The sequence below is a fragment of the Peromyscus maniculatus genome, chromosome 2 (assembly GCF_049852395.1).
Source record: "Peromyscus maniculatus bairdii isolate BWxNUB_F1_BW_parent chromosome 2, HU_Pman_BW_mat_3.1, whole genome shotgun sequence".
Lineage (NCBI taxonomy): Eukaryota > Metazoa > Chordata > Mammalia > Rodentia > Cricetidae > Peromyscus > Peromyscus maniculatus.
Genome location: NC_134853.1, coordinates 135294021 through 135320692, shown reverse-complemented (window position 1 = coordinate 135320692; position 26672 = coordinate 135294021). Strand labels below are relative to the sequence as shown.

The 26672-nt window shown below is 38.3% G+C and overlaps 1 protein-coding gene across 20 annotated transcripts in view; it reads left to right on the top strand.

Moving 5' to 3' along the window:
* The window catches only part of Mast2 (microtubule associated serine/threonine kinase 2), a 173615-nt gene that overhangs the window by 75779 nt on the left and 71164 nt on the right, over nucleotides 1-26672 (top strand). Inside the window, exons 1-2 of one of the 20 annotated variants that reach the window (XM_076564853.1) lie at nucleotides 17172-17370; nucleotides 19513-19707. The exons of 16 other annotated variants lie outside the window; for them this stretch is intronic. In XM_076564853.1, the coding sequence (XP_076420968.1) occupies nucleotides 17321-17370; nucleotides 19513-19707 (245 nt within the window). In that variant the 5' untranslated portion in view covers nucleotides 17172-17320. Of the gene's footprint in view, nucleotides 1-9702; nucleotides 9847-17171; nucleotides 17379-19512; nucleotides 19708-26672 lie in introns of those variants that run through there. 3 more of the 20 variants (XM_076564854.1, XM_042271653.2, XM_076564855.1) reach the window with 3 other exon arrangements.

Here is a 26672-nt window from a genome sequence, read left to right as displayed (position 1 = left end):
GTAAAATGTGAATTTCCTGAATTAGAATTTCCATGCTAAGACTCGTCAATTGTTATTTGATTGAACTTTACCTAATTTACATTCATACCAACATCTACTATAATTGACTAACTAAGGTCAAATTTGGAAAACACCAGGCTAAGGATATGTCTTAGTGGACAATTGTACATGCTGCACAGGCATTAGGACCTGGGTCACATCCCCCAAACTCACCTGAAGCTGGGCTTAGTACTGCATATATGCATCTCAGGGTTCTTATGAGAAGATGGGAGGTGAAGGTAAGGACTGGCTAGCTGAGCATGTACAGTGGCAAACAACAAAGAGACATTGTCAAGCACTGGAGGTTGCCCTCTTGACCTCCACACATGTGTGTTATGACGTATGTATGTTCACGCTTACACAAACATGCATACTCATACATACACACCTGTGAGAACACATGCACACACACAATTTTTGTAACTATTAAAGGACTAGAACTATGATAAACAATGGCTTTGAAACTTTTCCTTATGAAAACATGAGCTATTGTATATGAGGTAGGTAAAATGGTATTATTTGTTTATTAAGTGCACTAAAGAGATTTAGTGTATGTGTGGATGAATATGATTATGCTACGCCATATGTGCAATCAGAAGATAATTAGCAGGAACCTCTTCTCTTCATCATGTGGGTTCTGAAACTTGAACTCAGGTTTTCAGGGTCTGTGGCAAATGCCTTTACCTTTTGAACCATTTACTAGCCTTTAAATATCTCTGTCTCTCTGTCTCTGTCTCTGTCTCTGTCTCTCTCTCTCTACCTCTACACACACACACACACACACACTACACAAATACATGCCTTTCCCCCCTGCCTTTAAATGAATTGGTTTCTTTCAAGGGGATACAGAAGTCAGAGTACAACGAAGATGGAACAGTAGGCGCTGGCAGGATTCCATATTAAATTTGCTTTAAATTCACAGCTGAGGTAGGAGTAGCTGAATGAGAACTATAGACAATAGCTACTTTACGTTGTTTTTTTAAACAAAAGTTTATTAAAATGTACAACAGGCTCCATGGCAACACTTGATTCTACCTGTAGGTGGTAAAAGATGTTAATGGCAGAGAATCAATATGTTTAAATAGGAATAGAAGAAGGTCACCATCACAAGGAACAATGTACTTTTTGCCAGATTTCTTAATTCTGTTTGTGATCTGGGGGTCCTTGTCCATGGCCTTCGCTCTTAGTTCCTCAAATTTCTTCTGCTTCTCTTTTTGTTTCCACTTGAAAACCTTGTCTTCCTCATCCTCCTTCTTGGGCTTTTTCAATGGCTTCTTTTTGCCACCTGTGGGTGACATGAGCATGCTTGGCCTGTCCCTATTGCCTGTTGCTTAACCCTGTGTCCCCCATCCACTTATCTCTCAGTCCCCAATGTATTTACATATATTTTAAAGTATGAAACAGATAATTTTGTTCCTATTGAGTATTTTACTTGTATAATTAAGTTGTTCCCTGAGGGTTTTTTTTAAAACTGTTTTAACAAAAGCTCATTGAGTTTAATGTAAAGGAACTCTGGCTGTGAGTTAGAACTGGGATTCAATCTTGACTGTGTCACAGAATGGACTGTGTAAACTTAGACAGATAACTTCATTTTTAATTAAATCTTAGTTCCCTAATCTTTGAAATGAAGGTTATGACACCTGCTTTCCATTACTGTTAAAACTATTAGAAGGATAACTTAATAGTATGCAATGCTGCTTCTTTAATTATGGTTTTGTTCTAAGATGTACTATTTTTAAAATGGTTATTAAGCATCTTAGGTTAAGTTTGGATAAATTCTATCTCTTACAGCTATATTTCTTTTTTAAAGACTATTTTATGTATGTAAGTGTTTTGCCTGCATTTATGTACATATGGCATGTTTATGAAGTGCCAGAAGAGAGGCCCGAGAGGGTTTCAGATCCCTATTGAAACTCTAGTTGTTTAGGCTGGGAACTGAACCCTGTTCCTATGGAAGAGCAGCCAGTGCTTTTGCCACTGACCATCTCTCTAGCCCCTCTGTTTATTTAAATTCAATTTTATAGTAGGTTTTATTTCTAGTGTTACAGGTGTAACACTAGAAGTAAAATCTTCTCAAATTTGGTCAAGGTAGGAATCCTACTAGGACTCAGTTGGAGTGATGTCTTGAGTAGTTGTGCATTATGGAGATGGTAGCTTTTCAACATTATATTTAGCACATATATGTAATTGGTTATTTTCTACTATGTCTTCCATTTTCCCTCTTTTATTTTCTCTATTTGGAAGTTCTCTGAGATTTTCCATTTCTTAATATTAAATGAAGTTGAACTAGCAAGATGGCTCATTGTGTAAAGGCACTTACCTCCAAGCTTGATGACCTAAACATGATTCCTAAGACCTACATAGTGGAAGAATTAGCTCCCTAAAATTGTCTTGTGATCTCCACAGGTGTGTTCAGGCATGTACACACCAACAGAAATAAAAAAATTAAAAGGGGAAATCAAAGCCCAAGACAGGTATGCTTCCAATAAATAAAGTTTCAGGGAAGGAAGAAAAGAAGAGATATGCTTACTTAATTTGGTACTAGAAGGATATTTTGATCACACAAGCTCTGAAGTAAGCATAAGTGCCAACCAAAGTCAGTCAGTGCTAGCTGAGCACAATAACACATGCTATTATCCCAGCATTCAGGAAGGTAAAGCATGATGACTGTGATTTTGCTTATAGGGAGAATCTATCTTTAAAACAAACAAGAAATATTTTAAACATTAGTAAAGAAAGTTAAGCTACTCCAGGCCTTAAAATGTTAATAATGGTCAGCAATGGTCTTTTTTTGATATAGTAACTGACATTTAAACAACTGATCATTCAGTAAATGTCCCCTGATAACCTGCTGTATGCTGGAAACGAACTGAAATTATCAGTTTAGAACTTAGAAAGTAGGTATATTCCTTTGAAGTGCTTATAAGGTTGACTAAACCAGAAGTTCTTCACTTTGTCACTGCAAATAATATCATCTATATGTCAATATGAGCACATGTATGGGTGAGTATTCTTGCATGTATGTAGTTTTGTATGAGTAGCTGCGTGTGCATGTTCATGAGTTGCACGAGCATGTGGAGGCCAGCAGTAAACTTTGACTGTCATTCTTCAGACTTCTGAGATTGTCTGCTAGGTTGGACTTAACCAGTTAAACAAGATTGTTGGCCAGTGAGCCCCTGAAATCTGCCTTTTCCCTTGCTGGGTTTATACATGCAGGCCATCATACTTGGCTTCTCTGTGTGAATTATGAGGATCACACTCTTGTCCTCACGCTTGCACTGTAAGCAGTTCACCCCCTGAACTGTCTCCCCAGCCCAAACTCGCTTTTTATCTCTAAATTTGGAAATGTTCTTTTTTTTTTTTTTTTTTTTTTTTTTTTTTTTTTTTTTTGGTTTTTCGAGACAGGGTTTCTCTGCGTAGCTTTGTGCCTTTCCTGGAGCTCACTTGGTAGCCCAGGCTGGCCTCGAACTCACAGAGATCCGCCTGGCTCTGCCTCCCAAGTGCTAGGATTAAAGGCGTGTGCCACCACCGCCCGGCTTGGAAATGTTCTTACAGCAATATCAGAGACGGGCTGAATAAAAAAATAGAGTTTTAATTTGGTTTATGGTTCGGGAGCCTGAAAGTTTAAAAACATGTGCCACCATCTGCTCAGTTACTGGTGTAGACCTTATGCTACTTCAACTCAAGACAGGAAGAAGTAGAACTAATAGTCACATTCAGCCTTGCTGCTTTTGACATAATTAAATCTAATGTTAGGATAAAGGCATTTATTTTTCTTAGCAACCCAATTATTTTCTGAAAACCCTCCTACATCTTCCATATTGTTACCTTGGAAATCACATTTCACTGTTGGTTTGTTAGAGGGATGAGCCATATTTAGACCATAGCAGACACTAATCTAGGCTTTGGCCATTAACAAGTTCTCTGTAGCTTTAAATAGGAACTGTGTAATTTCTGCACTGTAATTGCCTTATGAGAATTGAAATGAATGGCTGCCTGATCTCTATGTCTGATTATTTCCTCGGACAATCAAAGACTCATGGAACCTTTTGTTTGGTTTTGTTTTTCAAGACAGGGTTTCTCTGTGTAGCTTTGGAGCCTGTCCAGGATCTCGCTCTGTAGACCAGGCTGGCCTCGAACTCACAGAGATCCGCCTGCCTCTGCCTCCCAAGTGCTGGAATTAAAGGAGTGCACCACTGTCGCCTGAAGGAACCTTTTTTTTAAACATAGAATTGGACGATGCCTTTTAGGCAGTGTGTAGTCAGAGGCAAAAATACTGCTTAACATTTTCAGCAAAGAAGGCAGAGAAGAAAGAACCTTAAGGTGTGTACTTTAAATTGAATTAGTACTCAAGAGTTTAAAAAGTGTGGAGAAACTGATGTCATTGAAATGAGTGATTTACTATTTGTTCATTGCTTTATATCCTTGTAGCCACATATGGAAAGTTTTAGAAGGCTTTTATAATTGTCAAGAGAAGGAGAAGTATATTTTATTTGTGTCTTGTTTGCCTCTTTCCCATAGTGGCACTTCTGTGCTGTCCATCTAGACTCTGGGTTGCATAGCAGGCACTTGACTATCTGAGCCATCTCCTTAGCTTAGCTCTCTTTTTCTCCTGTGCTAGGTAGTTTTTAAATTTTTTCAAATCTCAGCTTAATATTTTACTGTTTTGTGAAAAGCTTTTCTGACCTCATCACACTTAGACTCTAGACAGCTTAGACTAAGTTGAGTTTCCTAGAGTATATATTTATGGCTCCTTTTTTGTTGTTGTTTTGAGACAGGGTTTCTCTGTGTGGTTCTGGCTGTCCTGGAACTTGAACTCGGAGATCTTTCTGCCTCTGCTTTTCATGCTGGTATTAAAGGCAGGGAAGCAGGGAAGGAGGGACATTAAAGGCATGTGCCACCCCTCCTCAACCCTTCCCTCTCTCCTCTTTCTTCCCTCTCTTCCTCTCTCCTCTTTTAAGGCAGGATTTCTGTAGCTGGCCTAGAACTCACTATATAGACCAGGCTGGCCTCAGACTCATCCCTCATAGTTCTTAAGTCAAATGTCAATAAAAAATTATACTTTATTAGTCTGCTTGTCCTGCAATAACAAAGTACTATATTCTGGACAGCTTAAGTAACAAAATTATGTCATAGTTTTGTAGGCTAGTAGTACAAGATTAAAGTGCCATCAGGGTGAGCTTCTGGTAAGGGCACTCTTTCTGTCATCATGTGCTTACCTAGCCTTTTAAAAAATATATATAGATGCTGAGAGGTAGGTCTTTTTTCTTTCTTGCATGATTTAAATTAAGGGACTGGAGAGAGAACTTGATATTAAAAGCACTTACTGTTCTTGTACAGACAGCATCTGGATTTAATTCCCAGCACCCAGCTCATAGCCTTCTGTAACTCCAGTTCCAGAGGTCCAGCATCATTTTGAGCCTCCATCAGTTCTAGGCACTCATATTATACATGCAGACACATTCACATAAAAATAAACAAATCTTTCATTAAATTAAAAGTATTATACGTATTTTTTTTCTCCTGCATGTGTATCTGTGCAACACTTGTGTGCCTGGTACCCACAGAGGCCAGAAGAGGGTGTTAGATTACCTGGAATTGGAATTATAGGTGTTATGAGCTGCCATACGAATGCTGACAATTGAACCAGGTTTTCTGATAGAGTAATTAGTGTTCGTTTTTTTAAAAAATTGAAATTAGATTTTTTTTTATAGAATATAATTTGATCATGGCTTCCCCTCTCTCTTCCCAACTCTTCCTAGATCTTATAACCAAACCCATAAATTTTCTTTCTCTTGTTAGAAAACAAATAGGCATCTTAAAATAAAATAAAAACAGTTCTACATCTGATCGGCAGGCATCAGAAAGGAGAGCCACTGGACCTGGCTTGAACATTTGAAACTTAAGATCCCACTCTTAGTGACACTTTTCCTTCAATAAGGCACACCTATTCCAACAAGATCATACCTCCTAATAGTGCCACTCTTTGGTGACCAAGCATTCAAATCTATGAGTCTATGGCAGTCATTCCTATTCAAACCACCAGATTCCACTCCCTGACCCCCACAGGCTTGTAGCCATATCATAGTGCAGAAATGCAGTCTAAGACTTCCAAAGTTCCCATAATCTATAGCAATCTCAACACTGTTTAAAAGTCCAAAGTTCAAAGTCTTCTGAGACTCATGGCAATCTATTAACTGTAACCCTCTGTAAAATCAAAGTTAAAAAAAAAGACCACAGACTATACATTACCATTCCAAAGGGAGGGAAGGGAGCATAGTGAGGAAATACTGAACCAAAGCAAGACCAAAAACCAGCTGAGCAAACTCCAACCTCTTCATCTCCATGTCTGATGACTAAACACTCCAACTCCTTCCAGCTTTGGTGATGATAACACACTTCTCTCCCTTGGGTTGTATGATGGTTTGAATGAAAATGGCCCCCATAGACCCATAGGGAGTGGCACTGTTAGGAGGTGTGACTTTGTTGGAGGAAGTGTGTCACTGAGGGGGTGGGCTTTGAGGTTTCAGAAGCTCAAGCCAAGCCCTGTGGCTTACTCTTTTCCTGCTGCCTGTGGATCCAGATTGAGAACTCTTAGCTCTTTCTCCAGCACCATGTCTGCCTGCACACTGCCATGCTTTCCACCATGATGATAATGGACTAAACCTTTGAACCTCTAACCCTGCCCCAATTAAATGTTTTCTTTTATAAGAGTAGCCATGGTCATGGTGTCCTTTTATAGCAATAGAAACCCCAACTAAGACAGGTTTGTTACACACTCTATTAGCAATTCTCCTTGTCAGGTATCCCACAACTGTGGCATCTCCAGCATTTTGGGGTTTCCAAGGCAATCCAGGTTTCACCTTTACAGCTTCACACAATATCCTTTCTTGGCCTTCATGCATGGACACCCCTAACACATACCCGGCCTCGGTGGTTTTCCTTAGTCATAGAGGATCCTGTTCTTCGATCTTTGACTCTAAAGCCAGAAGCACATGGTTAAAACTGCCAAGTTCTTCTGCTTGCTGGGGCTGGAACATGGTCCCCTCATTCAGATACTTTTCATTAGCTTTCTGGTTTTTTTTTTTTAAATGGTTTTCTTCACTGCCTGAGCTTGGCAAAAGACCTGTAAGGTTAAGAAGAAGAGGAGGAGGAGGAGAAGGAAGAGGAAGAGGAAGAAAAAATTGCCCAAAGCATCTAGAGACAAAAAAACTTCAAAAATACCATTGTGTTTATTTTGTGTTGGCCATCTACTCTTGGGGATGGGGCCTGTTCTTAAATTTGGTTTGTACACCCAGTGAGACTTCTGGAGAAAACAAATTTTTTCCTCGTCAGAGGTTTTCAATAGGAATTGAATTCTGGTTTCGGGATGGGGACTTGTGTCCACTTTTCCTCTCAGTGCTGGGAACCCATCTTAGCCAGTATTTTTAACCACTGAGCCATCTCTCCAGAACTCTATAGATCTTTAAAAATAAAAAAAGTTTGGTGTTGGGAATTTAGCTCAGTGGTAGAGCGCTTACCTAGCAAGCACAAGGCCCTGGGTTCAGTCCTTAGCCCCGGGGGGGGGGGGGGTCTGGTTGGGGGGTAGAGTTTTTGGTTTTCTGTGGTTTTGGTTTTTTGATGTTGTTTTTTGTTTTTTTGTTTGTTTTTGTTTTTGTTTTTTTGTTTCTCTGTATAGCCTTGGCTGTCCTGGAACTCACTCTGTAGACCAGGCTGGCCTCAAACTCACAGAGATCCACCTGTCTCTGCCTCCCAAGTGCTAGGATTAAAGGTATGTGCCACCATCACCCAGCTTAAAAATAAAAAAGTTTTAAGTTAAGCTAACAGACTCTAAGGTACAATGTTGTATGTATCATGAGAAATATAATTTCAATCCTGTAAAGATACAGCTACTTCCCCTTTCCCATAGAAAAATGCACCTTTATAAAAACTTGTAACATAGTAACAAATATAAGTAAAATATGAATAAAAGTACTGTTTTTAAAAACATGTTAATTATTTTAAACTATTAGTAAGGGAGGCAGACAGATGTAACAGTTCAAAGAAGTTAAAGAAGGATGACTTATATGGATTAAAGGAAGATTAAAATAAGTTACAAGTGTTTGCAAACTGGGTATTTTTTTCTATGGAAAAGGGGAAGTAATTGGATCTTTACAGAATTTATTTGCATGTATATAGACAAAATATTTTGTATTGCCATCAGTTATGGGTAACTTATGAGTTATAGAAAATAGCTTAAATGCAATAAAAGACTAGAATCAAATAAACAGAAAAATGTGTTCTCAGCAACACATAGCCTTCCTTGGGAAATACCTAGTATTCTAATTTGATTCTTTCCTCTCCTCCCCTGAACTACTTATGCTTCCCCTTCTTTTTACCTGTTCTTTTCCTACCTTTTTTAAAATCTAAAATCTTAAACACACACACACACACACACACACACACACACACACACACACACACACAGAGAGAGAGAGAGAGAGAGAGAGAGAGAGAGAGAGAGAGAGAGAGAGAGAAAATGTTCCTGACAGACTTAGCCCTTTTATAGATTAGCAAGAATGATAATTTACCATAGTCCTTTTAAAGTTTGTTTTAACTCATAACAGATCTCAGATTGTTTTTGTTTTTGCTGCATAGAAGCTTGGTGATTAAGAGCATTGGCTGCTCTAGCAGAAGAATCAAGTTCCCAGCTCCCACATCAGGTGGCTTATCAATCACCACTTCTAACTACACTTTCAGAGGACCTGATGCTTCTGGCCTCTGAGGGCACATGCATGCACATGGTACACAGATAGAGAATCAGGTGTATACACATAAATAAAAATAAGTAAAATTTCTACTTCATAAAACCTCATGAAAATTTGAAATCTTCTATCATTTGTACTTTGAGGCTAGGAAGCCACATCTAAGAAATTCTCATTGAATTAGTGAATTGGTCTCCTTCCAAGGTCTCAGATATCTTACAAGCCCTGGCCATTCCAGGAAAAGATCTTCCATACTTTCCGTAAGATTTGACCCTATAAGCCAAGTGCCAGGCCAGTTTTCCTGGGAAGAGTTTATTTGAACTGGCCATATAAAATTATCTGTACTTTCTTAAAACTGTTTTGTTAAACCTGGTTGAATAAATATCATTCTCAAATGTGACATTAGAGACAAATCCTCAGTTGCAAAACTTTTTTGCAGTTATATTCTAGTGTTGGAAAAAAAAAGAAAGAAGGGGAGACTATTACTATACCTATTCAGATAACTATATTGCTTTGAAAAGTGAGGAGACTTAGTAAGCCTTTCTCAATCCCAGTTGGAGGAGGGCCAAAGAGAATGAGAAGTGATTTATCAGTGTTTCATTACACAAGAGTTGAGGCTACAAATTAAAAGGTTATAAATAGCCTAAGGAGAAAGATAATGAGCTTCTTTTATATATTAGAAAAATAAACATTAAATGAATATTTCTAACTAGTTGACTGCAGTCATTCCTTCTCGTCTTATTCAGTCCTGTATATTAATTTTCATCTTACTGGTTCAAATGTTAGCAGTCTTCTTCTCTACTAAAAAGAGTTCTGGAAATTCTGACTCAGTCCACTGGAATGATCTGGAAGTTCTCCAGTTGTCCTAGTGATACCACCGGAAGCCTGTGCCCAAGAGTCTATTCTTTGACATGTCAATAGTTTTAAATACCTGCTGACTTCTTTGCCTTGTAGCTGAGATGAGCTTTCTTTGCTGAGAACATAGACTTTCGCTACTAATGATTCCATAGCTTTCAAACAAGCATCACTGTGAAAGAGGGTCTCTGTAGATAATAACAGAGATGTGAGTAATTATGGTTATTTTACTGATAATTTTCAAATGTGAAAGTTCTGATAAAACTCTATGGGGGGGTAAAATTAACAGATGAATTAAGTTAATTAAGTTGCTTAATACCATATAAAGACAAAACAGCTGGGTGGTGGTGGCACCTGAATTTAATTCCAATACTCAGGAGGCAGAGGTAGGCAGATCTGAGTTTAAGGCCACCTTGATCTATAGGACAAGTTCCACGACAGTCAGGAGAGAAACCCTGTGTTGAAACAAACATCCCCACCCCCACCCCCCCGCTCCCCACCCCCCCAAAAAAAAAGAAAAATGAAAAAGACCAGTAAAGCTAACCTAAGATTTGAGAAAATGTTTATAAAATAGCTCTTTTTGAATATGGTGAATGTTATATTTGACTTATAAAACATGATGAGTATAATTATTACAGATGAAACAAACCCAAAATGTGTCATGATAATCTTGTGATTCAACATTTATATTAAAATTAACTAGGAATTATCATTTAAAAAGAGTCAGGATGGGGGCTGGAGAAATGTATCAGCGGCTCAAAGTACTGGTTGTTCTTCTAGAGGAAGAACCCCTCTAACCCCTACATCAGTCAGTGGTTCTCAACCCTCTTAATGCTGTGTGACCTTTTAATACAGTTCCTTATGTTGTGGTGACCCAACTGTAAAATTATTTTGTGGCTACTCTACCATTGTGAATTGTAATACAAATACCAAATATATAGAATATTTGATTTGCAACCCCAAGGGGGTCAAGCCCCACCAGTTGAGAACCTATGCTCTACATGCTGACCAACAAGCATTTGTAACTCCAGTTCCAGGATACTTTTGTTTGGCCTTCATGAGCACTGTATGCATGTGGTGCACAGACACACATGCAAGCAAAATACCCATACACATGAAATAAAAATAAGTCTGGAATAAATATTAGACATCAATATTTTTATAAATCTATTTTGATCCTGCTGGACAGTGATGGTGCATGCCTTTAATCTCAGCACTCGGGGAGCAGAGTTGGAGTTTGAGGCCAGCCCTGTCTACAGAGCAAGTTCCAGGACAGCCAAAGCTAACCTATTTCAAAAAAACAAAACAAAACAAAAAAAACCTATGTTGATCCATAAGATATCTGATAACAAATTTTAAAGCAATGTAATTACTTAATAAGTATTTTAGACAACTGAAGCCAATATTAAAGATACGGAATTGTTTGTTGTTTCCTAGAAAGATGGTAAAGCATTTTCAGGACATTGGATGTCACTCTTGTAACTATATTACAATATATATAGTTTTGTATAACTATAGACTTTATCATAGCCTGCCTGTACCGGTTTAATGAAGTAAGCATCTATGTTAGGAAAAGTCTAGGTGTGATGGTTAATATACGTTGTAAAACTGACAGAATATAGAATTGCCTAGGAAACAAGCTTCTGGGCATGCCTGTGAGGGAGTTTCTAGAATGGATTAATCTAGGAGCACCCAAATGTGGGTGGCACCATTCTATGGGCTGGGGGCTCCAGACTGAGTTAAAAAAAGAGGAAGTAGGCCGAGCATTAGTTGAGCTGTGAGCCCTTTCTTTCTTAAGTTGCTCTTGTCTCGTATTTGATCAAAGCAATGAGAAAAGGTAACTAATACACCGGGTAAAAAGGAACTTAGAGTAGCTTCTTCTAGGATATATAAGGGTAATTTATAGTTGATAGCTAACAAATAGTTAGGATTGTCTTTCTTAAAACCACAAAGAAATGAATTCTTTTTTTTTTTGGTTTTTTTTTTTTTTTTTTTTTTTTGGTTTTTCGAGACAGGGTTTCTCTGTGTAGCTTTGCGCCTTTCCTGGGACTCACATGGTAGCCCAGGCTGGCCTCGAACTCACAGAGATCCGCCTGCCTCTGCCTCCCGAGTGCTGGGATTAAAGGTGCGCGCCACCACCGCCCGGCGAAATGAATTCTTTTAATAATCTGAACTTAGAATTGATTTTTTTCTGAATCAAGATTCCTTGTGGAAAAAGTAGCCCAGATAATATGTTGATTTCAGGGTTTTGAGACACTGAATAGAAAATCCAGCTAGGCTGTGTTTGAATTTCTAATATAGAACTGCAAGCAAATAAATGTGCTGCTTTAAGTGGCTAAGTGTGTGGTCATTTCTTATGTAGTAGAAACACAGGCATTGATTTTTATTTTATTTGTTTAGGCAGGGTCTTATGTATCTTAGGCTGGCTTTGAACTCTTTGTAGTAGAGGATGGCTTAAACAACTGATCATTTTTCCTTCACCTTCTGAATTCTTGGCTTGAAGGTATGTACTGACATTCCTGGCCAGCTTCAGTTATTAAGATTCCCCTTCTTTCTAGGTTTGCTTTTGTGTTACCTGTTATGTCTGAAAGCAATTGCCTCATGTGTTTTGTTTAGAATAACTAGTTCTATTTCATTATTTTCATACTTACAAGTAGAAGTTTTCCATTTTCTCAAAAACAAAACAGAACTATAATTTTTGTATCAAGTTAAGCTAATGAGAAGTTTTTTACTTTTATTCTTTGATTTTTTTTTTTAAATATTTTTAAGATTTATTTATTATGTATACAGAAAAGGGCGCCAGATCTCATTACAGATGGTTGTGAGCCACCATGTGGGTGCTGGGAATTGAACTCAGGACCTCTGGAGGAGCAGTCAGTGCTCTTAACCTCTGAGCCATATCTCCAGCCCTTATTCTTTGATTTTTATCTTCAAAACACTCAATAACAAAATTTTTTATTTTTTGTTTTTGTTCCTATTATAATCTATATAGCTGAATAATTTTTAAAAGGTTAGGCATGAATTTTCTTATTACCAGTCAATTTTGTATTGTTTTTGAACTCTTAAGAGATCTGCCTGCTTCTGCTGGGATTAAAGGTATGTGCCACCACACCCAGCCAAGTTAATGTTTTGGTTTTTTTTTTTTTTTTTTTTAAGATTTATTTATTTATTATGTATACATTGTTCTGTCTGTACGTATCCCCACAGGCCAGAAGAGGGCACCAGATCTCATTACAGATGGTTGTGAGCCACCATGTGGTTGCTGGGAATTGAACTCAGGACCTTTGGAAGAGCAAGCAGTGTTCTTAACCTCTGAGCCATCTCTCCAGCCCCCCAAGTTAATGTTTTTATTTATACTTTTTTTCCTATCCAATAACCACTTGTTCCATGGTTTTTAATCCATCATTTCTAAATCTAGTATATACTTTCTAAAAACTAAATAATAATTCTAATTTTAAGTGTTTATTAGTATAGAGTATTGATTTCTTGTCTTACATGTTTTGTGTAGACCTGCATACAAATTTAGTCTATTAATATGAATCCCTTAAGTCTCCAAAATGTTACACGACTGTTACAAACATTGACCTATATTATGAGTACCTATAGAACCAAGAATTGAAACAAAACAAATCAGGTAAATTGGCATTTACTCTACTGGAAGTGTCTTAGTCACTGTGAAGAGACCATAACCAAGGCAACTTTTATAAGAGAAAGCATTTAATTGAGGGCTTGCTTACAGTTTCAGAGGTTTAATTAATTAGTTCATTACCGTGGCTGGGAGCATGGCAGCATGCAGGCAGGCATGGTTCAGGGGAAGTAATTGAAGTTCTACATTCTGATCCACAGGCAGAGGGAAACTGGGCTTAGTGTGGCCTTTAAAATTCTTTTTCAAGACTACCCACCAGTGACACACTAACTCCAATAAAGCCACACTTCCTAATCATCCTAATCCTTCTCAAGTAGTGCCACTTCCTGATGAGTAAACATTCAAGTATATGAGCCTGTGGGGGCCAGTCGTACTAAGACCACCAGAAGATAATTTTCTAGACATCAGTTGTTATTTGTGTTTTCTAAGAGGATAGATGTGATAGGTTATTTTGTCTTTTCACCTATTTAGACCCTTTTCTGCTCAAATAGTCATTATTCTCAGAATTCTTTCTGTTTCTGAAATTTATAGTTTTATAGTGCATTAATGGCATTCTGACAGTCTTCCCTCTGTACCTTTAATTAAGGAGAGAATAAGAAATACGTAGTCATCTTCTTATGTTCTGAACAGTAGGTTCTTGGGTAGAATTTAGCATTCCATTTTGTCAGTATAGATGTCTTGTGACAGAGGCAGCTTCGTTTCTTTAAGGAGCTTAGTTTTTGTACTGTTCAGCAGATCTCTAAAGTGAATGATGTATCCCACAGGCCCTTTCCCCCTAACTTGAGTGATAACACAGTCTGAAAATATTTCTGTGAATGAATAGGAAAAGTTGGACATTTCATTTGCCCTACTACCACATACTGAGCCCTGTTGTTAGTCCAGTAAAGTGTTAGGCCCTCCTAATGCTGGCAAAGGTACAGGGAAATTGGTACATGGACTCCAATGTCAATAAACTTAAAATATTTTGTCTGGAGATGTGTTAAACTCTGGAGGTAAAAGTAATATCCTCTTTGATGTTAGATAAAGGATATAAGGTATGAGTTAATATTCTCTAAAAATCATAAATATTTTTTGTTTTCAGTATTATTGAAGAAAGTCCATGTTTACTGATTTTCCTGAAGTTATTATTGCAAAGCAGTCGAGAGAAAAATCATTTACTCTTGTTGTCAGACACTTTTACTGAAAAGTTAGCTCAGAAATTTGTACCATTGTTTCTAGAGACAGTGCTTTGGTTCAGCACCTTAGCTGAAGATAGAGATATTGTGGGCTAGTGAAATTCATACATAGGGTAACCAAGCATAAGAATTGAGGAAAGGTTGATTTTCAGTTTACCAATATGGCTTACTCTCCTGGTTTGGGTTTGTTATTGTTGTTTGAAATAATGAGAGTATTAACAGTACATATTTTATAGGGCTTCTATGAATATGGGTATTGCTTGGGAAGTACTTAGGTTTTAACCTACTGACTAAGCACTTAATAAAGACTGATTTTTATGTCATTACTTTTTTTTTAAATTAACTTTGGTTTAGATATTAAAGAACTGGAAAATATTGAGCAGAAACTTAAAACCCTGCCACAGTTGTAAGCTGAATCTAGGAGTGGAGTAGTCTGAGACTGGGGCTTTTGTGACTGATCCTGATGTAGTAAGACTTTCTTAAGTGGTACCAGTACTTGTTGAGATTTCTGAGAGCATTCAGTTACCTTTAAGACTTGGAAAGAACAGAATTTTAAATAGGAAACTTTGAAGGCCAAGAAATTGACCACACACACACACACACACACACACACACACACACACACACACACACACACACACACACACACGTAGTAGCCAGTATATATATATACAGTGGGAAATTAAGTACCTATGGCTACTAGGCCAGGGTAGATTTGCTTTGGTGATTAAAACAGAACAGTGGCTTTCAAAGGTTTCAGATTTTGTTTTTGTTTTTGTTTTTTGAGACAGTGTTTCTTTGTATAGTCCTGGCTGTCCTGACACTAGCTCTGTAGACCAAGCTGGCCTTGAACTCACAGATATTCACCTGCCTCCGCCTCCCAAGTGCTAGGATTAACGGCATGCACCAACCACCACCCAGCTTAAATGTTTTAGATTTTTTTATTAAAGATTTATTTATTTATTTATTCATTTATTTAGTATACAGTGTTCTGCCTGCACACATGCCTGCACTGCAGGCCAGAAGAGGGCGCTAGATCTCATTACAGGTGGTTGTGAGCCACCATGTGGTTGCCAGGAATTGAACTCAGGACCTCTGGAAGAACAGCCAGTGCTCTTAACCTCTGAGCCATCTCTCCAGCCCCTGTTTTAGATTTTTTAGTAACATTTTACATTGCACCTCATCACATATGTTTACACACATATTTCTATATATATTTCAGTAGCAATTGTAACAAACTGATTTCATCAAACAGCATTTAATCTTATTATATGTAATACTATGACATACAATATTTTGTTTTCCCCTTTAAAAAAATGTTGATCCTGCCCTCCTCACTTGATTTGATGATTTACTAAACCTGCAGTTGCAGAAGCACTGGTTGGAGTATAAATTAATCTTTTGACGTTAACCTGGAAAACAGTTGAACATACTTTGCTGTGTAGATGAGTTAAGAGCCTGCCACAGTTGGCGGGTGCTCTGCAGCAAGGAATGAGACTTCTTACTCTTGCACAGTTTCCTTTGATTACTTAGCTTTCTACAGGTCGGGCTGTTTTTCTCAGATGATTTACTATTAAACTTAGATGTATCTCCTTCTTTAAAATAGGTAGGTGTATAATGTGGAACCAAAATGCTTTCACCCCAAAACTAAAGGCCTAAGACTGCTCCTTTTAGCAACAGGCCATAAGTTATTAAACCTTGCTTTTGCATTCTGGCTTGCTCGTTCTTGGTGGTCTCTCTGGGGGTCGCGATCTGGGCACAACATTTAATAGTAGCCAGTATTTCCATAGTTCTTTCTCTGTGCTGTGCACTTTTGTTTTACATATTATTCATCTATATTGGGTACCTTAATTATCTTTATTTTACAGATGGAATACTAAAGTATATTTAAGTAGTTTACATTAAAATCTGACATGTCTTTCATGTAAATGGTTTCTGTGATAGTTGTTGGATCACATTGCACTAGTTTCTGGGCTTACGATTGTTTGTATTATTTTGAAACAGGTCTTCTTTTGCTGGGTAGGCAAAGATGACTGTCAATCTGATCTTTCTGCCCCCACCTCCCAGGTCTAGCTAGGTATTAACATGCACGGCTCTTCTGGACTTATTTTCTTAACTTTTCTTACTTCGTTTCTCACCACAGGTTATTGAAGTGATAAGAGAATAATGGAAATTGAATAAAATTGATGCCAAATTTTTAAGGAATGTAGATTATTTAAATTGATCAGTTTTAGAATTTGAATAATGACTGTTTGGAGTCTTAAAATTAAAGTCTTGTTATCTTCCACCAGGCCTGGGTTTGAGAATGAATAATGTTGCAGAAATACCTACTTATTCTTAGCTCATTAATTTACCATTTGGGATCTGTAAGAGGCTTTCATCCAATCCCCTGCCCCCTGCAACAGCTGTTTGTATCCTGCCCTACGGCTCCTGGGTTAATAGTATTTCTGACACAGTGTGAGTTTTCAAGTTGGTATGTACAATTTCTGCCAGAGCCTTTGCTGCTGCCAAGTCTGAGGGTGGGAGGGTCCAGCTGATTTGTGGGGGAGGGTGCTTGTGACTGAGGGAACAAGGTGCTCTCTGGGTCTCTGATTTGCTGCAAGCTGAGTGTGAATGATGTCAGGCAGATCAGAGGACAGCTGATTCATTTAGGATCTGGAACTTTTCCCTCTCTTGTGCTCTTAGGTTTTGTGAAGGGATTCTGACTGCCATGCTGGTTACTTTTTGTTTGTTTTTTGAGAAAAATACCTTAATGTTACCTATGAGTTTTGGGAAGCTTTCTAAGTTTTCACTGGCTAAAATGCCCCTTATGTGAGAGAAGCGTCTGCTGTGTGAGAGGCAGATCTTACGTAGTCAGGAGAATGATGAAACGGAGGAGAGAGAGACTGGGAGCACCGTGCCTGCGGATTCAGTAAGGAGGTTGGGGTCTCTGACTTGAAACTGGCAGATGTCAGAAAAAGAAACTAATACCAAGTAACTCTTTCATTTGCTTGGATGAAGACTCTGCCTTGGAAATGCCTGTTAGGAAGAGGGCGGAGCTTTGTCAATTCAAGGTCAAAAGAGTGGTCCTTGGTGTTTTCAATTCAGATGTAATTTTAGTGGTTCCTAGGTGCTTGGGGAAGCTGGGTTAACCATGAACATAGTTTCCCCTTGCCTTGAAAGCAAGTTTTTAAAGTTATTGTCAAAGATGAAAATAAAAGCCTCAAGAATATGAGAAAAAAAGGAAAATAAAAAGCTCAGGACATGGAGGGATACATTTCGGCCCTTGGCCTGTCAGCTCCTAACTGCAGTCCTTCCTTGCAGATTCAAGGCCTTTCAGATTCAAAGTGGAATCCTTTGCCTTAAATTCTGTTTCTCCTTTGCCTAAGACAGAAACTATTAGGTGAAGATTTCAAAGCTGAGAAATGAGGAGGAGGGTTCTATTTTCGGGGTGGTTTCCCCAAGGTCTACTCAGGTTTATTTAGTAAAAAAGTGTTGAGAAATCAATGAGTAAATCATGGATGAGGATACTGTCCATGTGTCCTCAGTAAGTCGTGAGCCATGCCTTAAATTCCAGAGTAGAGGGAGCACACTTTCTGCATGGGTATTAGTGCTCATAGTGACTTTTTGTAGGTTGAGGCCCTTAGCATGCTTATTGATTGAATTACTAATTCTACTAGTCCCTAGAAAATAGCACTCATTTGAATTCCAGTTGGCATATTCATATACTTTAAAGAAAATAACAACAAAAAACAAAACTTGATTTACCAGACTGAGACTAGAGTAAAAAGATCACAAAAGGAAGCATAATCAATTGAAGCAATATTTAAAGTAAATATGACTCATTAGCTGAGTATGAATTTTTAAATGGAGTTTGTAAACTTTCAAAAATGTAAGTGGTCAACAATTATGATCTTTGAACATTAGTGCACTATATTGTGAGTATTGTATCTGTTCTAGAGATGAATGTGAAAAAATAGCCCTGATGGAGGAGCTAATAAGTAGTTTATTAATCCCTTTTCTTTTCCTTGTTTTTCCTTTTTCTTTTTTAAGACAGGAATTTTTTGTAGCCCTGGCTTTCCTGGAACTCACTCTGTAGACCAGGCTGGCCTCCAAATCACAGAGATCACCTGTCTCAGCTTCCCCTATGTTGGGATTAAAGGCGTGCGCAGCCACAGCCACAGCCACTGCCACTGCCACTGCCACTGCCACTGCCACTGCCACTGCCACTACTACTACTACTACCAGTTTCTTCTTTCTTTCTTCCTCCTCCTCTTCCCCCTCCTCCTTCTCTCCCTCCTCCTTCTCTTCCTCTTCTTCCTTCTTCTCCTCTTCTTCCTCCTCCTCCTCTTCCTCTTTTTTTTTCTCCAAACCTTTTTAGATTACAGCCTATTGTATAATTAATTTACAGAGTAGTAGTTAGGAGCAAAATGAAAATGACATTAGGTTTGTGCAGATTTTTATAATCCCAATAACATAGTGATTAAAATGACTAAACCTCACATTATGTGATAAGACTTAAGACTGCCAAGTATGGTGATGGGTGCTTATAATCCTAGCTCTGTGGGAGCCTGAAGTAACAACTATACAAGGTAGAGACCAGCTTGAGCAACTTAATGAGATGTCTCAAGAAGAAAGGTTTAAAAATTAAGCATTATTTTACAGGATAACTAACACAGAGAAGCTTATTGTAGGCTCTAATGAATCCTAACATATATATGCAAGGGAAAATATGTTGCACTTATGAAAAATTTAGGTATGCCTGCAATTTATTTTACTCTTTTTTGAGACAGGGCCTTGCTATGTAGTCCAGGCTGACTTTAAACTCAGGATTTTCCTGTATCGTCCTCCCAGGCACTGAGATTATAGACATAACTATTTGTCCTCTGTGGGTTAGGTTTTAGCCTGTGTACTGTCTGCCAACAGTAGTACTGGTGTAGAACATTTGAGAATAATTTTTGACCACTTACTTTTCTTAAGCCTCTTGCTTAAATTTAATTCACATTGAATATGCTTCTTTTCAATGGAGAAATTAACACTGACCTTTTTTTTTCCTACTGTGATACCTTGTCAGAATCTCCACTCTCTGCCGAGGAGCCGACATAACTCAGCACATGTTTTCGCCCTCCTCGGCTCCAGCCCTCTCCCTGGCTAAAGCCCCATTTAGTGCTGATTGTGTGCTGTCTACTTCTCCTCTTGTCTTTTTTCTGAACCCTCAAGCCCACAGCAGTCCCTGCAGTCCCTGTTCCAGCCGCACACTGCAGTGGAGGTAAGGAAGTCTGCAATGAATTGATATGGTTATTTGCAATGCTTCTGGTCTCATAAAGTCTGAACTTCCCTCCTTAGTAATGGGAAGGAGTTGGTAAAGACTGTAAAAGTGCTTCACAGATCTCTGCTATATTCATATTTTCTGAAGAAAGGGTAGTATATTGGTAATAAAATAGTTTTATGGGCATCCTAACCCTGTGACTGTGACTACTTCATAACACATCCATACTTTATGTAGCAGAAATATCTAAGTATAGGGCCTAGAGAGGTAGATCAGCAGTTAAGAGCACTTGTTCTTGTGAAGGACCCGGCTTTGATTCCCAGCATCCACATGGTAGCTCACAACTGTAACCCTAGTTCCAGGGGATCAAGCAGGCATGCAGGCAGAAGATTCGGATATATGAAGTACAGTAATTCAATCATTAAATACACACCTAAGTCTAAACACAGGCCAAATGATTTGTCCAATTGATGAAAATAGCTCTCCTGTTTCTACTTTTTCATATGTTCAGCACTGTTTGAATATATGCTGTTAGGCACTGCATTAGGTATAGGAGTACAAAGCAGTATTACATGCCAAGGTCTTGGTTTAGGACATTGGTTCTCAACCTTCCTAATGCTATGATCCTTTAATCCAGTTCCTCGGCTGGGCATAGTGGAGCACATCTTTAATCCCAGCATGGGGGAGGCAGAGGCAATTGGATCTCTGTGAGTTCAAGGCCAGCCTGGTCTACAAAGTGAGTTCTAGGACAGCCAGGGCTGTTAAACAGAGAACTTCTGTCTCAAAAATAAAATAAAATAAATTACAGTTTCTCATGTCATGGTGATCCCTAACACTATAAAATTGTATAGTTGCTACTTCATATCTATAATTTTACTACTGTTATAAATTGTAATGTAAATATCTGGCATGCGACCACTGTGAAAGGGTGGTTCGACCCCTAAAGGGGTTGTGACCTCCAGGTTGAGAACCTCTGGTCTAAGAGCCTCCTTCCTATGTGATTTGTACAGCAAAGCTCCGTGAAAAGCTTATGCCTTCCCAGGCATAAGCTAGGTGGAGAATACTGTGAAATGAGGTCCGAGGAGTAATATGGAGCTTTGAAGGCCATTGTATGTCTATTTGTTTTTATTCTGAGGGAGGTAAGTAGACATGAAGTGTTTAAAGCACAAGAATTTATGGATATAGAGAGTCCTTTGAGACAGGCATGATGGCACAGCTGAAATCTCAGTACTTGAGAATTGCAAACAAGGAAGGTCAGGAGTTCAAGGCCAACCTGGATACATAGTGAGTGTGTGCATACAGGCCACCCTAGGCTACATGAGACTTTGTCTCACAAGTAATTAAAAGAGCATTGGAGAAATGGCTCAGTGTGCAAAGGTACTTGCAGCTATCCCTGATGACCTGTGTTCAGCACCCAGAATTCACATGATGGAAGAAAAAAACTGAGTCCTGAAAGTAGTTCAGTGTAGTCCTTTGACCACCACAAGTGTGTAATAGCCAGGCCGTGGTGGCCCACACCTTTAATCCCAGCACTCGGGAGGCAGAGCCAGGCGGATCTCTGTGAGTTCAACGCCAGCCTGAGCTACAGAGTGAGTTCCAGGAAAGGCTCCAAAGCTGTACAGAGAAACCCTGTCTTTAAAAAAAAAAAAAAAGAAAAAAAGGAAAAAAAGTGTAAAATAAATATAATTAAAATTATCACTCTGGTATATAGTGCTAGTCGCATTATCTAGGTAAGGCACCCTTGTTCTTTGAACCTATGATGGTGCAGATAAAAAGTGATCATCTTGCCGGGCGGTGGTGGCGCACGCCTTTAATCCCAGCACTCGGGAGGCAGAGCCAAGCGGATCACTGTGAGTTCGAGGCCAGCCTGGGCTACCAAGTGAGTTCCAGGAAAGGCGCAAAGCTACACAGAGAAACCCTGTCTCGAAAAACCAAAAAAAAAAAAAAAAAAAAAAAAAAAGTGATCATCCTTGGGAATTTATTACTTTTGTTGTTTGTATTTGTGTAGTATACCTACTTGTTGTGAGGATCAATGTGTGCAGATATGCATACATGAATGTGCATTTGCATGTGAACACCAGAGGTAGGTGTGGGGTGTCTGCTTCAGCTATTCTCTGTGTTTTAAGGCATAAGCCTAACCTCAAACTCATAGCTAAGCTGGTTGGCCAGTGAATGAGTTCCAGGGATTTTCCTGCCTCCACCTTTTCATCACTGGGATTACAAGTGCATGTAGCCACTCCTGACCCTTTGTATGGGTTACTGGGGATCTGAACTTAGGTCCTCATGCTCACAGTATGCACTTTACCCACTGAACCATCTCCTTAGACCCAGCATATTATTTTAAAGGTATAATTGATAGAATTTGTTAATGGAGTCATTGTGGAATTTGAGAAAAAGATACATTAGGAATGGCTAAACATTTTGGATTCAGTAACCAGAAAATTGGAATTAAGTAACAGATTGGAAAATTGCTGGATAGCTAGTTGCGTAGTCAATGAGAGAGAAGCAAAATCTGGGTAACAGGTAATATAATTAGAAATTAAGAGCATATTGGTGATTTATGAAATCATCTGTAAATTCCTGTTGATAGAAAATGAAGTCATGAAAAGGAAGATTGATTGATGAAAATGTATATGCTAAGCTTTCTACTAGGAAAAAATGTAACAGAAGTCAAAAGGTTAAGTAATTTTTACTTACAGAATATTGAGATTTAATGACATTATTTGATTTTGGAGATCAAAATCTGCAGGTCTTGGGATAATGTTAGACATTGGACAGTGCCAAGAGCTTGACCCTGTCCTCAGGCACCTCTTCGTGTGTGAGGTTGGCACAGACAATGAGTTGAATAGCACAAACATCATCATGTGGATTTAGTCTTGGCCTATGGCTTGTGGTAGTAGTACCCCTTTATTCTGTAGTTTTAGAACACACAACCTTGAGCAGAATCTTACATTGATAGGCATAATAAAAAGTGAGATTGCTGTTTTCTGGTGGACTTCTTTGCATGTTTGTTCACTGTATTGGTGTTGTCATACATTGCTCTAGTATTTAAAAAAGAAATACAAGATAGTTTTGATTGTTTACAGAATATTTTTGTATTTTTTTAAACAGTCTTAAGAGTCTAGGATGTATTTATTAAACCACTGGATCCTTTTAGGGATTACTTTTAATCTTTGGTATGATCTGAACAAAATTTGTAATTCATTTCTTATTTTTTGAGGTAATACTTTCTGAGTATTGTGCTTGATTTTTATACATTGTAAGTTTTTGGTTTTTCGAGACAGGATTTTTCTATGTAGCTTTGCAAGCCTTTGCTGGAACTCACTCTGTAACCCAGGTTGGCCTTGAACTCACAGAGATCTTCCTGGCTCTGCCTCCTGAGTGCTGGGATTAAAGGCGAGTGTCACCACTACCCGGTGTTGTAAGTTTTTGTAATCAGGTTGAGGGAAATGTGGAGTGTTGTGGCTGTGTGTGAGGTGGGGAAGTATGCCACCTGCTTGATTTCTCTAGCAGTTTCCTTACTCTCATTCAGTGGTTAGTACTCAGCTAAAGCCTTGGGAGCTATCCAATGGTGCTTTGCAGATTTCCATATTTCTTTCTGTAGCTGTCTTCTTTCTGGTACTCTTATCTTGAAAATTTTAGCCAACTTAACTTCTCCAGATTCTGTCTCCTCAATTCAGAGAGATTTTTGGGCTTTTTTGTGTATCTCCTTCATGTGTTGCTTCCTAGAAATAGGTAGTTAACTGGAGCAATCTTAGTGCTTATTCTCTAAGTTTCCCTTCAGTTGAATGTCTGTTGCTTTACCTATTTTCCCTGGTTTTATTTTAAATGGGGTCCAGCTATGTTGCCCAGCCTGGCCTTAAACTCATGAAGGTAAGTGATCCTACCACCATATCTGGCTGATGGTTGGTTGGTTTTAAAGACACAAAAGTAAATCTGGTTAGTTTTCTCATCATCTTGAGGAACAAAAATCTGATATTTTTTATATTTGAGTTCATGTTTCTATTATCAGATATTGATGTTTGACTGACTCACACATTTGTTAAACATAGTAGAAACATACCAAGTTTTTTTTTTTTGTTTTGTTTTTTGGGTTGTTTTGTGTGTGTGTGTGTGTGTGTGTGTGTGTGTGTGTGTGTGTGTGTGTTTTATTATGCTTTATGAAGAAAAGTTGTAATGCTGGATATAGTGGTGCATGCCTATAAAATTTCAAATTCTTGGGAAGTGAAGCCAGGATGATGGGAGTTCAAGGCCAGCCATGAGGCCCTGCTTAAAATAAAATAAAAAATAAAAAGCAAGAAAAGGTTGAGAAATGAAATTACTAAAGAATAAGAGTAGGTGGTATTTGCTGAGATTTGTTGTATACTTAACATTTTTTGTTGTTGTTTTGTTTTTTGAGACAGGGTTTATCTGTATAGCTTTGGACCCTGTCCTGGAACTTGCTCTGTAGACCGGGCTGGCCTCGAACTCACAGGGATCTGCCTGCCTCTGCCTCCTAAGTGCTATGATTAAAGGCACTAAACATTTTTTAAGTGGTTTATATATTGGTTGAGGACAGATAACACAAAGTGGTAGTTGTTTCTCTGTTTAGTCTCTAACCCACCTATAAATTTACTGGAAATAGAAGTTTGGTATTAGCAACTTTGGAATACAGAAGTCAGTTTTTAATTGCTACAGTTCTCTTTGGTTTGCATTGAGAAATCTTTGTTTGTTTTGTTTTATTTTTTGAGAGTTTCTTTGTATATCTCTGGCTGTCCTGCTAGGATATTACAAGCATATCTACTTTGTCTGTTCTTAATATAGCTAGAGACAAGAGAAAGTTATAAAGGGATACGTAAAAAGAGTATAATTATCCTCGTTTACAGATGACATGATCCTATTTTTTAACTGTTATTTGTGTATGTGATGCATGTATTCCATGGCACATATAGTTAAAACAAAATAAAGAACATGCAATACAGGCTACCTGTAGCCCGCTAAAGCCAAGATACTATGTATCCCTTTACAGAACAAGCTTAGACACCGCTCCCCCCCCCATACCCTAATGCATTCAAGGATCAGTTCCTAAATAATATATACTTCCTATGGACATTTTATAACCATGATATATACATTTAAGTCAATAAATTCATAAATACTGCCATCTGACTCATAACCTTAATTCATATTTAACTACTGTCCTAGTAAGGTCTTATAGCACAAAGATCTAATCCAGTATAACCCAGAAAGCAAAGGAAATGAAAACAAAAATAGATAAGTAGGATTATATTAAATGAAAAAGCTTCTGACTGGGTGGTGGTGGTGGTATACGCCTTTAAACCCAGAACTCCAGAGACAGAGGCAGGTGGGTCTCTGTGAGTGTGAGGCCTGTCCTACAAAGCGAATTTCAGGATAGTCACAGCTGTTACACAGAGAAACCCTGTCTCGAAACCCATACCCGCCCCCCCCCCAAAAAAAACTTCTGTATAGCCCAGAAAACAATTCAATTTCAATTATAAGAGCAATTGTATTATAATAATAAGAGAGTGATATAAAAAATACACAAGAGGAACTGGAATGATGACTCAGAGTTTAAGAGCACTCACTTCTCTTTCAAAGGACCTGGGTTCAACTCCCAGCACCCATGTGACAGCTAATATCCATTTGTAACTCCAGTTTCAGGGGATCCAGTGCCTTCTTCTGGCCTCTGTGGGGCCAGGTATGCATATGGTACATACCAATACATATAAATTTAAAATTTTAATTAAAAATATATATACACAAGGAACTCAAACTACCCTGTAACAATAAAGTAACCCAGTTATATATAGAGGCAATCTTCTTGAAGTATGGCAGAATTGTGGTTACTATGTTCATAAGGCCTTTGACTTTATCTAATATGTTAATGAGAGAAATAATTGGCCTAATGGCACAGAAAATAATGGTAGAATGATTGCTAGGCAGGGTTTCAATATTATGTTTATGAAGAGCCAAAAGAGAATCAAGGAAATGATCTGCAGTGGAGATTTACAGCTCCCCATTTGTCTTGGACTATGACTCTCAGTGTGTGACAGAATGTACAGTTACCCAGCCCAGTATCTCCTTTCCTTTTGCTCAGATAGTAGTGTCCTCTAAACACCCAGTGTGTACTGGGAAACACCATATGAAGGGCAAAAGTAGCTTAATTTCTAAATGAAGAGTTGAAAGTAGATGACCTGAGGCCATTAAGAAGCCAGACCCAGATAAAACTAATGCAAGGTCATCGTCAGTTACATAGCAAGTTTAATGTCAGGCTATATGAGAGAGACACCTTCCCACCCCCACCCCCCGCCACCAAAGTAGCATTATCATTTGAAAGGTTGGGGATTTAGCCCAGTTCCATGATAGAACAGTTGCTTGGTATATATATGGACTTATTTCACATATATACATGTATCAGAACATCACATTGCTCCCTAGGAATATACATAACATTAAAAATCTGTTCCATGATCATGTGTTAGATTTTTATCTCTGTATTCTCTTATCTGGAGCAACGTTGCTTTCTCAGTGTTTATGCCCTTGACAGTTTAGAAACTACAACCAAGCTAGGTGGTAGAGCATGCCTTTAATCCCAGCACTTGGCAACAGAGGCAGGTGGATCTCTGTGTGTTCGAAGCTACCTTGGTCTAAAGAGTGAGTTCCAGGACAGTCAGAGCTACACAGAGAAACCCTGTCTTAAAACAAAACAAAACAAAACAACCACCACAAACAGTTATTTAATAGAACATTCATCTATTCATGCTTGTCTGATACTTCATTAGAATTAGATTCAAGTAGGAATGTTATCCACTCAGTTGACATAGGCTTCTTTTTTATACCATTATGATGAAGTTAACCTTGATAATCTGAATAAAGTTAATAGCTGCTTGTTTTCAGTGCAGTTACCTTAAAAAACTTTCAAACAGTTTTTAAAATTTTATTTTATTTGGGTTGAATGCTCATGC